Source organism: Aptenodytes forsteri, unplaced genomic scaffold (genome assembly GCF_000699145.1).
Source record: "Aptenodytes forsteri isolate BGI_AS27 unplaced genomic scaffold, ASM69914v1 Scaffold208, whole genome shotgun sequence".
NCBI classification, from domain to species: domain Eukaryota; kingdom Metazoa; phylum Chordata; class Aves; order Sphenisciformes; family Spheniscidae; genus Aptenodytes; species Aptenodytes forsteri.
The window spans coordinates 3,784,271-3,798,688 of record NW_008794963.1 but is presented as its reverse complement, the minus strand read 5'-3'; the positions used below and the strand labels follow the sequence as shown (position 1 = coordinate 3,798,688).

The following is a 14,418-nucleotide window of genomic DNA, read 5'->3' as shown; positions in this document are numbered from 1 at the left end:
GGGTGGGCGGGGGGAGGCAGCAGTTGGCGTGGCGCTGAGGAGAGGGCAGGAGGGGTCCGGCGGCAGCTATGGCTTCGCTCGTGAAGAAAATAATCAGTACTGCTAGGGCCCCTGCTGCGCTGGGTCCCTACAGGTATGCCTTAGCGAGAGGCAGGTCTCTTGGAAGGAGCAGTGGTGAGGGGGAGCAGGTCCCTGGAGGGGAGGGGTCTGGGGGGGGGGGGTCTGTCAGGCAGCCCTGGGGGCTGTGGTGAGCGTGCCCCCCGCCCCCCGCGAGCAGGGACTGATCTCCTCCCCGGTAACCCCCCCAGGGTGGGGTGGGGTCCTACAGCACGAGTGGGTCTGCAGGGCTAGCGGCAAACTTCAGCCTGACTGGCGGGGGCGGGGGGGTGTCCTGATAGTTTTAGGTGAGGTTTTAAAATGTCTCTCAAAAAGTCAGTTTGGGAAAATAATTCTGAAATTAGTGATAAGCAGTGAATGAAAAAAAAAGTGCAAGAGAAAGAATGATTCCTCTCTAGGAAAAAAACGCTTGCCTAGAAAAAAGCATGTTGCATAGGCAAGTTAACAGTGAATGCTGCCTCTGGAGGCGATGGACAGTGAAGGCTGAGCCCGACCCACGACGTGCTTTGGCAGTTGGAGAGTTCACTGCCTGGGAACTGCAAATCTTTTCTTACTTTGAATGTGGCTGCCAGGAAGTTTAAATGCTTTTCAGTCTAAAAACTAACTGCTGTAAAAATATATAAGATGTTGTTCAACATTTTCACAAGTAAGTTGTTAGTTGCAACAGTTCTGAATGCAATTAAAAAAAAAATCCTAATTTTAATTGGAGAAAGGTTTCTCTTTGCTATTTGGATGTGAAAAAATGTTCAATAACTATAGTAGACTCTTATATCTAAGGTACTGAGGGACTTTTACCAGGGCATTTTCTAAGAACTTTTAATTCTGCTTTCAGGCTTTGTTTTCCCAATATAAACACAGACTCCTTTGTTTAAACCTTTCCGCTTGCAGCATCTTAGTGCCTTCCAGGTGCATTTTTGTCTCCATTACTTTGAGTTTTCTGAGCTTCAAACTGTGTGTTCTTTATAGGAATTATAAAGATGGAGAAATACAAAATGTAGAAGCAGAGGGACATGGCATGAAGGTTAACCTCTCTAAACAATAAACTGGTTTGCAGCCAGGGGCCTGGCATCGTTTGTAGTTAAGAGAACATCTAAAACATGAGAAGGCAACAATTCTTCAGCTACACACACACCCCTACCCCCAACCGGCCTAGCCTTCAACATAGCTCTCCACTATGCAGTGGATTAACTGCACTCAACATTTTGTGTTTATTCGTAGTTCTTGATGAAATACTGCTTATTATGCAGCCTGTTAATTGTATGACGGGTCTAACATCAATAAGTTTATCGCTAACTTAGTTTATCAGGTTTCAGTAAACTTGTCAAAGTCCACTGAGCAAGAGTTGCATAAGAAGTAACTGCTACATCTCTGCTGTGGAGTCTGAGCATGGTAACAGAGGAATGAGGGCTTAATATGGAATGAAGAATTGGGATGTGTGGGCTGTGTTCCTGGTTCTGCTACAGCCCTTCAGTGTGCTTTTTGGTGACCTATTTTTAATGTATTTTTGTATTTCCTTTACTGTATCAAATTTCCAGTACCTTGAGGTAGGTAGGTAGATAGATATATGAAAAGACTTATATGTGTGTGTATGTGTATATATACACATCTCATTAATGATATTAAACTTTTGAAAAGACACAGCAGAGATACTGTTCTTGTATTAATCAACCATCATTTGTGTAAAAAAGATCTGATTAACTTTGCAGTCTTGTCTTTAAAGAGCATGATTCTTAACATCATCTCTCTGATGGATGATGTTGTTCTAAGATTATAATGTCCGTCCAGTTATGCACTTAGGTATACTGAAACCTGAATGACTTCAGGCACGCACTCAGATCTCTGCTGAATCAGAGATTAAAGAGTAGCTACGATTGACCCTAGTTAGAGGATACATCTGCAGTTGAAGTGTGATAGGGGTTTCTGTAGTTGAAGTTTCTCTGAGCTTCACTCATGCATTTGACTGCAGTAGAAGTATACCCTTTAGTTGGTAAATTGTTAATAGTCTCAGTGAATGGAGGATTCCACCGGTAATCATACCAAGAGAAGAAAGTTGAGGAACAGAGAAGGGGCCCCAATAAGACTGCTGCAGATGTTGATCTGGCAGTGGTATCAGAAGGCTTCAGCTTGGGTTTTTTCCCCAATTATTCATGATTTAGGACTGTCTGAAGGCCTTTGTTGGAATAAATGTTTCGTTGTGTCATTTGCTTTATAATAAACAGTACAAGACATTCTCTTTTTTTTTTTTTTTTTTGGGAGCTCATACCTTCTTGTTGCATGTTCTCTGTGCTTCAAACAGAAACAGAAGTTTGTGGTCTGAGGGCCTGTGCCTCAAACAAAGCAGGGCATGGTAGGAAAGAAAATAAAATTAAAGAAGCATGTGTGTTTGGTTCATACACACATTTTCTATCAACAAGACTGCATTAGCTAGAAAACTACTTCATTCACTAATTTCTTTTCTTTAAATGGTGCAGCATTGTGATTTAGTCCAATTTTGTTAGTTGATGATAGAGAAAACAATCACCATATAAGATGTTTTACTATATCAGATAAGTTACTGGCTGTTTTTCCCCCTTATGAAATTACAGGAGAATGTAGGACAGGGGTAAAAGGAAAGATGGGAGTGATGGCATTCTTTGGATTGCCTAACTGTAATCATTTCACTGAGTCCCTAAAGTAGGTTGATCCTCTGTGAAGTCAATGGGTTGAGCCAATCCAATTGAGTCAATCTCAATTAAGAGAAGAGATGTAACAGAAATGTTCTCTGAAAGAGTCCCTTTCTTTCTCCATTGACATTAAAGGGAAGCTAACCTCCTAATTTAGATACTTCAGGGAGGTGCCTAACTCTAGTTTGTGTAACTTGAGAGGCTTGTTGAACTTGCGTTTTCTTGTGGAATGGGAAGAGGTAAGAAAAACGGTGTTGACACACCACGAACACTTTCAAAAGAATCTTTCTCTAATTTCTTTGAAAAATATTTTTGATTACCAGCTGAAGAGAAGTAAATTATGTCTCTTGCATAATGTTTGCTAGGTAGTTTAAATCTTTGTTTTAATCTTTTAATCTCTTTGTGGTAATTAGAGGCGTTAATAATTGCCAATTCTACTTCAGCAAAAACACACCTGACATTTTTTATATAAATGTTTTGCAAATAGCTTGAATTCTGCATTCTTCTGAACTAACCCAGCCAACAGGTCATCCAAGTTATTTTGTGAGAGGAGAGTGATTGTTCTGGGAATGGAGTGATCAAGGTGGCGTGCTGACAGGCCAAATTCATGACTTTGGAGGAATAATGCCAGAGAACTAGCATGCAAGGTTTCACCTCACAGCTGTAACTCGTTTATCATGGTGCCCATTTGAGAAGAAAATGGCAAATTTACTAATCAGCTATTTTTTGCTTTTTTTTTAAAAAACTTCATTGCTCTGCAGCTGAGATGTAGATGAAAGGTATTGTCTACCTATCAAATTGGGATGGAATATTTATCTGGGCAGGTGCAAAAAATGTTTATTTACTCTGCCTCCCCTCTGTGCTATCTGCAGTGTGGAAGCTGTGTAGCTGTGTTTAGTGTTGGGTTGCTGCACTCATGCCTTTTGCCTTTCCAAGAAACAGGGTTTATTACCTCAAACAGAGCTATGCTAATGTAGCTATGTCTTTCCATAGGTGATCTAATCCCAGGTCTCCCAAAGCATAAGCAGATTGAACGTATGACTGTGTGTACAGACTTGTGCGTGCATAACTTAAGTCCTCCGTCTGAGATACTATAAACTACTGAAGAAAATGTGAAGTGTGCTTTCAGATAGCTAAATGTTTTGATGGGGAAACATTAAACCTAAAATGTTACTTATGTTTTCAGCCAAGCAGTGCTGGTAGACCAGACGATGTACATTGCAGGACAGATAGGTATAGAACCTTCCACCGGACAGCTTGTCTCTGGAGGGGCCAAGGAAGAAGCTAAGCAGGTAAGATGTCTTCTAGCAATAAACTTGTCATGGAGCTGGCCTGTGCTTAGTTAAACATGGACTTATGAGAAATTGAAGAGCTTTAGAGAGCGCATTTCACATGCTCCAAGATGAGGGGAAAAGCAGGAGGAAGTCATTCCATCCTATCCCTGTCATTTTCCACCCAAACAACATGGAGGTCGGGGGAGGAATCTGTATTTAATGTAGGAAAGAATCAATGTTTGCAACAAAGGTTCAGACCCTAGTAAAAACCCTGGCTTTGAGATGGGGAAAGATTTGTTCCCCCAGCAGCAAAGAGGTTGTGTGAGGTAATAGGTAGGATGGGATGGCGCTGCATCATGCATTTACATCTAATGAACGGATGGTTTAGTATTTGTGGTTTATTAGAAGCTCCCTTTTATTAATTTACTTTTTAATCTATTTCTGATTTTGCTTACTCACTGATGACAGTTGAAGATTTGCTGGGTGAATTTGTACTATAACATGGATGTAGCCAGATTACAACTCATATTTACATACTTACCTAAATACAACCCATCTGATACTTAAAGATTTTTGTCTCATTTTTCATTAGGCTCTAAAAAACATGGGAGAAATCCTGAAAGCTGCAGGCTGTGACTATGGCAATGGTAAGTGTTGTGATGATGGTGGCAGACAAGTGGTTGTTTTTACCTACCTGGATTAAAAGAAAAAATTAAGTGACCTTTTCAAGAAAAAAAAAAAAAAGGCTGTTTGCTAAACATGCAGTTGTTATCAATAGCTGAAGGAGACAAAAGGAATCATGAGTCTGGGTTAAAAAGGAAAAGAAATAAATCAGTGTGCAAGTGTTTGTGATGGGTATCAATGGGACACTACTTTTCACCATAAGTTCCTGTCCACAGTACTAATATTTTAATTCTAACTGATGAAGCTCAGGTATAGACAGAGCTGCAACTGACTACAAGCATTTTAAGCATCCTAGACTTTGTTCCAGGTAAAAGCTTGTCTATATCTATGGTGTTAATATTCTAGGCACTTTCAGTGCCTTTTTTGAGGAGGACTCTAATAGTGGAGCCAAACCAGGATTAATGTTGGCTTGGGCAGTCATGGGTAAAACATTCTAGCATCGACTATATCTTCAGGCCTTTTATGGACTTCTTTTTTGGCAGCAGATACATGATGTAATTTTTGCCACCAGTTTGCTTACAACAGCTTTTTTTATTCGACCTGCTTATCAGTTCTGTGCCTCTTGGAAGAATTGGGCTTAGAACAAGACTTAAAACAGATTATTTTCAGAGCTGGCCAGGAATGTCTAATTCCTTAAAGTTTTATTATGTACTAGGTATTCGGGTTTTTTTAGATGGTTCTGTAGGTGGTAATTCTAATGGTCAATATCTGTTTACAAAACTTTTCAAAATTTTTAGAATATTTGAGAGAAATTTATGAAATAAAAGCAAGAAATGCACTAAAGATTTTCAACTTTTATACAAAAGTCAGAGGTCCAAAATAACTGCAGTTATGCAATTTCTAGTTGTGAAGACTACGGTTTTGATGGCAGACATGAAGGACTTCAATGATATTAATGATATTTACAAACAATGTAAGTAGATCTTTTGTTTCTGTTTTACCAGTATGGCTTGTGGAACAAATTATATTCACAGTAAGCAAAGTGTTTTAATGACTCCGATGATGTAGTTCCAGATTCTTTGACATTGCAGTAGAAATACAACATTTTAAAAAAAAAAAAAGTTTGCAAGCATCAGATCAAGCACAGCCCAATTTCTTGTGGATTTGTGTCGTATCACCCCACTAACTCACTCTCATGTGAAGATCAACTCCTGCTACCCCTACAGGTTGATCTTCCATGCCTCTTTACCTTGATAGATGCTGTGTTGTCCCTAATATAATTCTACTGTAGGCAGCCTTCAAATGCTTAATTTCAGATTTTGTATCTCCATTTCTTTAAAATCTATTTGTATCTTTGAATGATTTGTGGATTATTGTTATGGGACAGGGCTCATTTTTTTTACAAGGATGAGCCACACTGCTCCACTTCAGGAAAAAAAGAATAATGCTTGGTTAACAAAACTGAATGTAGACTGAAATAGGCAATTCCAATGAGCCATGTTGTGCAGAAGAATTTGGGAGAGTATGTACATCAGTTCCTTATTTATATAGCTTTGGGTTTTAATTGGATAGCAACATCTGGTCTTGAATGAAGTCTTTTATTTATGAGCTATCAGCATAGTCTTCTGCATGTCAGAATGGAATTGTGTGTGCATTTAAGCACGGTAAAAAAATAACCAGCTGGATACTTAGTTACTTGTTGCCTCCTACCTGTAGTTCAAGAAAGCAGTTGTTGCTGTTCTTTGATTGTGAGTTATTATCCTGCCTTGTCAGTGCAGGACCCTGAAATTAACATTTCTGAGCTTAGTGTTAAGTCTCACTAGTAAAACTTTCATTTAATTATGCAAATTCCTTGGAAGTGTTCAAGGTCAGTTGGTCGGGGCTTTGAGCAACCCGATATAGTGAAAGATGTCCTTGCCCATGGCAGGGGGGTGGGTTGGACTAGGTGGTCTTTAAGGTCCCTTTCAACCCAGACTATTCTATGATTCTATACATTCAGCTCTTATATCTTGACCAATACCCTTTTTTCTCTCCTCTTTCCCCCCCCCGTCTTTTAATATCCTTGAGCGCCAGGCCTAATTGTGAATGGAGGAATAGGTCAAGGGCCTATTTTAACTCTGCCTGCCTTTGATATGAGTAAAGTTGGCCCCTGTTGACCTTAGGCAAATCTGGGATCTTTGCTCATGACTCTTTTGGCAGGGGCCTGTTTCTCCCTCTTGCTCTGTCTGTGAAAGAGCCCTCTCCCACTCTCTGGTCTTTGCAATTGGATGATCACCATCTGATTTAATCTTTCTTTTTCAGCCAGGTTGGTGTTAAGGCCATGCAGTGTCAGCAGAGTGCAAGTTATCACTGGCCGTTAGGTCACAACTGTAGCTGACTTCTCAATGATGAATGGTAGCTTGCTGAGATGTTAGACCAGTCAGTGACCGAAAAAAACCAACAAGGGGGAAATGATAGCTGGCACAGAAGACTATTTGTCTTGTAGCCTCGCACCTGAAACTGTTCCAATGACTGCATTTTATACAGATTACTTTGAACTGTGTTTTATCAAGCAAAGTTAAGTGATTGGTGGATGTTGGTGGATGTTTCTGTTTAAATTACAGTTTTCAAGACAAACTTCCCAGCCAGAGCAGCCTATCAGGTTGCTGCTTTGCCAAAAGTAAGTGTCACTTTTCTGCCTACCAAAAAATGAATTTTCTGAAATTCCTTAATTCTGAAGCATTCTGACAGCTTTTCTTATTCTGGAATAGCTTCAATTGCAATTACTTTAATGAATACTCTTAAGTATTTAGTTTTCTTCTAAGTATACCAGTCTTATTCCCACACATGATAAGAGATCTAAATATGAGAGATACATTTCTCTATGGTGGAAGATGGCTACAACACTAGAAATAAGGGGTTATGATACTTAATTAAGAGTAAAGTGAATTTTTAGTATTACTTAACATTGCTAAATTAGTAATACAACTGTCAGAAGTGTAATCTCCCTCAAATGTCACTCTGTTCTTACAATGCTGTGTTACACATCCACTTGCTTCATAAAATAGATACATCAAATTTCTAATACGTTTCTTCATTGTTTTCTCACAGGGTGCCCGAGTTGAGATTGAAGCTATTGCCATTCAGGGACCCCTCCAAGATGCTTCAGCCTGACTATAAATAGAGACTGAATATCCTATGACAGCAGTTTTAGATTTAATACTTCTCCCTTACATCCTGTTCCTACAATCAACTGTCAGCAGTTACATACAGCTGAAATGACTAAACTTACCGAGGAAAGGTGCGTTCTTCTGGATTGTGGTCTTGGATTCTCTAAAATACAAGCTTACAGTGAGTTCTATGCAGGCAAACCCTGAAACCTCCAGGAATCCTGCTAAAATCAGCTGAGCTTGATTGCAGGACAGAGCCCTTACTTTGTGATGGTGTCTGGATATTCGGATATTAAGTACACGTTTGGATGAACGTATGACAGTTATACTATGGGTGATCTGTACACGGAAAGCTGTAATGATTTGTAATAGTTGTTTTTTTAGTAACGATTTTAAATAAGAAAAAATGACAAATGGGAAGACAGTAGAACTCTTGAATTGCTTAGCGTACGTTTTCACTTTTGTGTTTTGGGGAATTTTGCTGTATTTGTTTCTGAACTGTCTTAAACGGTCTTTACAGAATAGATTACTGTTGGAACTCACATTTTTTTCATATGGAAGCAATTGCTTAGGAAAGTTAATATTAATTTCAGAAAGAAGAAAATTCTGCTTTTCTGAAATAAAGTGCTAACTTTATAAATCAGCTGTAAATCAATCTCTACCTGTAACCTTTCTCATAATCTTTTTCATAGCAATTCAACTGTTACTATCTTTTGATTTAAAAACGAAAAACAAAAAAAAATGCAAAAAAAAAAATCGTGTTTAATGAGAATAAATGATAATTGCACCTGTAAAACTGTGCTTGTCTATTCTGGGAACAAACTTTTCTTTTCCTGGTTATGCTTTGATACTCCATTACAAAAAAGTCCCTATCTTGCTTATTCAGTAAGAAATAATTCAAACCAGAGGAATAGGTTTATAATCTATCTCCTAATAGCTAAGGATGAAAATAATCCTCCAAGACAGGAAGCTTTCAGCTACCGTGGTGTTATAGTTCTTGGCGTTTTTCTCTCTGCCATTAAGGACAGAAGCATCTGCTTGACGGGGTGATTAAGCAATATTGAGAAGTCAGACTGGTGATGCTAGTAAGTTATCCCATCCCTCTGCATTTATCTTCTAACCAAGTAGAAATGGATACCGTGTTTTTAAGGAACTAGTTTGAAAGTCATGGTAGAGTTGGTTCCCTGTCTTCCCCACAGCCATATAACTAAGCACGGTATTGGTTTATTCGGGGGGAAATGAGCAGAAATTCTTTTCTGTTGTAGTCTGTCCACCTCAACGTCTTTGTTTTGCTCTCTTCCGTGAAGATGGCCGTCCAATTACATATGGGATGCTACTGTCACTGTATCTTCACTTGCTTTGTGTAGAAAGTAAAAACAGCTATATACAGCAGCTTAGAGAATGTACCATTTCAGTGGTAGAAACGTGTACCTGCTTTATCAGATGTACTGTGAGAGGGAATCCTGTAGGCTGCTCCTTCCAGAGGCTGCTGCTTGTACGCCAGAGTGCCGTGACTGAGCACTTCAGAATCTGTTTCTAGTCCCATCTTGTGTGACCAAACTCACTCGCTTTTGGTAAGCCACAAAGCCAGCAGTATGGCAAGGAGAGGGCATAATGCTGGTTTGCCACAGGTCAAGTCACAATACTGTGGGTTCAGCCGTCCGACAACTCAAATCCAAATTTCAGTTCTCCTGTGTGTGTATCGTTTGTCTTCTGTGTATAATGCCTACTGATGATCATCTCACTTTTAATCGGTTAATGATTTTTCTTACGGTAAGCATGCAAGAAAAATCCAATCTGGCAGCACCGCGTTGCTGTCTACCTTTGCATGGCACGTGCAGACATTGCCTCGTCTGAAACTCCCCCTGCACTGAATACCACAGCCACGTTGTGTGAATCACCTTCCACCCTTGGGTAAACTGTAAGCGCCCCACTTGTGGTTCCTTACCTTCCTGCTTGCCAGCCATGCTTTCCAGCTCTCCTTACTCCAGCTGCACTATTGCAGTAACTGTATTTTGTATTTTTCACGCGTTCCTGGTATCACTTTAGCATACACCAGAAGGGCAGTTGGAAAGTTGTGAGAACAGTCAACCCTATTTACCCCTTCTAGATGTGGTGTGAAGCGGCCATTTCTCCTGCTTTTTGCTGAGCTTGTAAATTGTATCTTTATAGAAATTATTAATAACGAGGTTGTCACAGCAAGTATGTACAGATGTATGGATTTTTTTACAGCATTATCTTGCTTTCCCTTGACAAAACGGGAGATACTTATTTGTATTAGAAGCAAGATAATGCTTTTGGTATTTCAAACAGTGAACTTCCAAGCAACAACCTTTGAAAAGTACCTGACTTTTCTGCATATAGCCTTCCTACATATAAACTTTATTAGTCTTGGCTTCTGCTTTTGTTCTTTCTCCTTGGCTATGCTATTCATGTCTTTTATGCTCTACAGCTCTGACTCAAGAAGCAATCCCTCCTAAGAAAAAACATGACTAGATTTGTTAGGAAGGAACTGGTACTAACATCAATATGACTTTCTAGGAAACACAGAGCACATGTTGCTTCACTTTGTCAGTTAAGAATAATTAAGAATAACGAAACTGAATGGAGTTATATTTAAACAGATTCCTAATTTATATTTGTGTTTCTCTGTTACAGCTTTGCTCAGATATAATTACTTTGTTGGAACATATTTCACTTATTTGTAGCAGATTTAGTTAAAGTTCACCTTCAGCAGATTTCAATAGTGTTGAACACGAGCTAAGTTCAGCCTTGTATAATGGCTACGGTTATCCTTTCTTACCTCTCATGTTATTCTGCACTGCCTTACTTGTGCTGTGCTGCCTCTTAGCCAACCTTGAACCTAACACTAGATGGCAGTTCTGATTTTTTTTTTTGGTGTGTGCTGACTTGTCCATTTGCTGATATAAGTTCTTCATAGAACTCCTTTGGGTGTCTTCACTAGTACGAAGGGGTGTGAATACACCATTGCTTTCCACAGTAAGGTACAGTCTGAGACTGAAATGTAAGTGAAACACCTGAAAAAAAATGCATGCTGGATGCAGCTAACAAGCCACAACACATATTACTTCCATTAAAAATGTTTGTATCGGTAAGTAGGTGCCATTCTGCAAAAAGTCGGGAACTAAAATCCACTTTTAGCTCTATGATTCTTTAGCTTTTAGCTGGAGACCAGTTGCACAGTTTCTTGAATGCCTCAGATCTAAATATGTATTCCTCAGGTACTGGAATTCTAGAATAACTGAAATAAACTCTCTTATTTACAGCTATAACACAGCAGTTCTCAATAAAAAATCAGCCTTCCATAGAGATGTTTAAAACTTTTATTTTTTAAGCAGAGTTATATTATTTGGTTCTATTCTTTAAGACAAAAAGGCTAAGTCCCATAATTCTCCAATATGAAAAGCAAATATTGTGGGTATCTCTTAGGTCTTAGTTCAGCAAAGTACACAAGCATTTAAGAAATCCTGTTTTAACTAGAGCTAAGTTAAGCTTAGCTTTTTTTGTTTGCTAGACTGAGCCTTTAGCGTGCAACATATGAAGTTGCATTTCAGCTTGTGGCAAACTAATTGCACCATTTAAAATCTGTTTCAATCACATGTAACTTTTAAAGAACCAACAAAACAGGTCCTCTATTTCTGTGAAAGTAAAGCAATACTTAGATTTACGTGTTCTACCAGGTGTTTCTTTGAAGTAGGGTTTTTTTCTCCAAAAGATTGTATTCTTTACAGATTAAACAATGCAAAAATAAAGCTCAGTACATAATTCTAATACAACGTTGTTCTCTGTTAAAACATATAGCCAAACTTAAACTGCCCTAATCTTCTGCTACAAGCACCTTGCTCTTGCTGCAGTTTTCACCTGAAAGCGGTTCCGCACTGAGTGAAAGAGCCAACCCTAGCCAGCCAGAACGCCAAGTGTCTTCTGGGATCCTAACACAGTGTGCGTATGTGTCTGCGTAGAGCTGACAGGGTGCAAATTTAACCTCTTCTAGGGCTGTGTTTATTGGTAATTGAAACAAAATTCCTACCAGAACTTGTTAGCTTGGAAATTGAGTTTATTCCTTCCAGTGTCCTGCCCAGCATTCCCTGTGGCATGGAATGATTCCCTCCACCTTGGATGAAGTTAAGGGCTGAAAATTGTCTAGATTGTGATAAACGTTTCTGCAGATTGTTTTGTATTTTGATTATGTTAAAAAAAAAAAAGCTAAAGTATATTGCCCTATCTCTGGAGGTGTATCTTGTAAACATGGACATCGGAGCTTATCCTCTTCTCAGCCTTTAACATGAGAAAGCTCTTTGATCCACAGACCAATTTCTGCCCTTGGCAACCTCTGTGATATCCCAGGTTTGCAGAGGCAAAAAACCCACACCTATTTTGGCCCTTTATGCATAGTACATGCTTTGGTAGCTTACAGACCAGGAATGCTAGGCCCCAATGTATTTCTCAAGGTAGGGATGTTCAGCATACATCTAGCAGCCAAATTCTGATGTTGTGGTAATTGAAGTGATTAACATTTCACGTTCAGCACCGTGTCAAGCACATTTCATCTTTTAGAAAGGAAAAGGAAAAATAGCTTTCGTTTGTTGTAACCAGAATATGTAAGGACTGAAGATGACTGAGAAGGGCTGATACTGCTGAGTCATTGACTGGCTTATACTCCTCTTGTTTCCAATTAGCATTACTTAATGACCTGAAAAAGTTGAACAGTGAGGAAAGGACGTATGTTGTCACCCGTCTTCCTTGTAACGACAGTGGTAGAAAGAGCGACTCCGAGATGAGCAGGTTATCTTGACTCCCTTGTATCTTCATATTTTATTTCCAAGTGCAGCCTCCTCTGTCACTATTAATACTACTGATCTCTGTCACAGAACCCCTCTTGGTTTATGCTTTTAAATTGTTCAGTGTAGCGGGTCAGCTGCAACTCATGATCTAACACACAACTTGCAAGTAGTCAGCACGGCTCCCCTGCCGACTTCATCTCCTGTGTTTGGGAGCAGGACTGTGCTGGCACAGGTGCTGGTGGGTGAACTGAATTCCCAGCTCACAGGAGGAAACCAGCCACCAGAAGGAGCTGACGGTGGAAGTTCCTGGGGTGTCCTGGACGCTGGCTGTACGCCCAGCCCAGTCCTGTATCACCCCGGGGAGTCCTCATCCCACTCAGTACCTGTTCCCCCACTCCTCAGCTCCCCCAAGTGCACGGTATGTTTCTCGTGGCTTTTTGTCACGGAATGATTTGGGCGTGTGGACAAAAAGTTTGACTACCTCTGTTTGAATTTTTAATTCCCACTTTAATGTCAATAGATTTTTAATAGAACTAGCTGCTCGTTTTAACTTCTCTATTATAGAAGGCTAGTAAAAATAAAAAACTCTGCAACATCCACCTACCAAAAAATTCCTAAAAAAAATGAAAGTATGCATTTTGGTTATAAAAGTTTATGGTATTGCCTACAGGAAGTTGACATTAAATGAAGCTGACAAGTTTGTAAGAGTGCTGATAAGCAGAAAACCTTACACTTAGTGATACAGCCAAGGAGTATCAGCTTACACAGAAGACTGATAGGCCAGGGATACCAATTAGATTATTTAATACAAACCAAAGTCAGCTGGAGTCAGATGTGCACATGCAGCACAAAATTTAGCTCTTAGAGGGGATTTGTATAATTTGCTAGTGACAGCAAAATTTTTGTGATATCCTTTTGTACAATAAAGCTAATAAAATAGCAACATGTGCTTGCCCCTTTTAGATAACTGACCTTTTCTCCGTATTCTACTTCCTTATGCCAGAGAATCCTGCAAACACAGTCCTCAATGATAACATATAGTCCCTTTGCAACATTCACCATCAGAACAAACTTCTATTCTCTATCAGATCCGTAACATCAATTATATTCAGGGCCCGTTTTCACAGGGAATTTGTTTGAAAGCTTTGCCATTCAGCTTCAGCTCCAAAATGATTATTTAGCATTTTGGAAAATAATCAAGACAGTCCCTGATAGCATACTTCTTCTAGAGGACAGCACTATAGGGAAATAAAATAGATGACCTCTCCTTTGGGAACAGGCCTATATATGTCTCTGGTTAGAAATCTATTTTAGAAGCCACAAATGCATTATGGGGAGCTACACAGCTAAAGACAGGTTATTAATCACCATGAATGTTAACAGCTGTGAAGTTATCTTTATATTTTAAGTGTGCTAGAATTTATAAGACTAAACCATCCTTCTCATAGTTAAAAATGCCCTCTTCTCCCTGTTTTTGCAGAAGTCATCACATCATATATTGTACTACTAGCCTTGCAATAAATTTGTGTTTAAAAATGGAGAGGGAGCAGCAGACACCCACTTGGGTCCTGGACGCCGCACCCTGTATATCTTCCATTTGCTGAAAAACTAACCTCTGCGTTTAATTACAGCCTGGTAAATGGGCACTCATCTTCCAGTCCTCTACGTGCTATACACTTCAGCAGCTCCATACGCTGGTAGTCCAGGCACTTGGAGAAATTTTAAAAAAGCTACAGTATATTCTTTATCCTATATAATGCTGGTTGAAGGTTTCAAAGGCCTGAAG

General features: G+C 39.5%; 1 protein-coding gene across 2 annotated transcripts; it reads left to right on the top strand.

Moving 5' to 3' along the window:
• The first annotated feature begins 6 nt into the window (after positions 1–6).
• On the top strand, positions 7–8,350 carry RIDA (reactive intermediate imine deaminase A homolog). 2 transcript variants are annotated; one of them, XM_009275484.2, is made up of 6 exons: positions 7–133; positions 3,967–4,072; positions 4,647–4,701; positions 5,583–5,651; positions 7,282–7,337; positions 7,769–8,350. In XM_009275484.2, exons 1-6 carry the CDS (start codon positions 69–71, stop codon positions 7,829–7,831), a joined length of 414 nt encoding a protein of 137 aa, XP_009273759.1. In that variant the 5' UTR covers positions 7–68; the 3' UTR covers positions 7,832–8,350. The 2 variants fall into 2 exon arrangements, with proteins under 2 accessions (XP_009273759.1, XP_009273760.1); XM_009275485.2 differs by lacking the exon at positions 5,583–5,651.
• Positions 8,351–14,418: the final 6,068 nt, after the last annotated feature.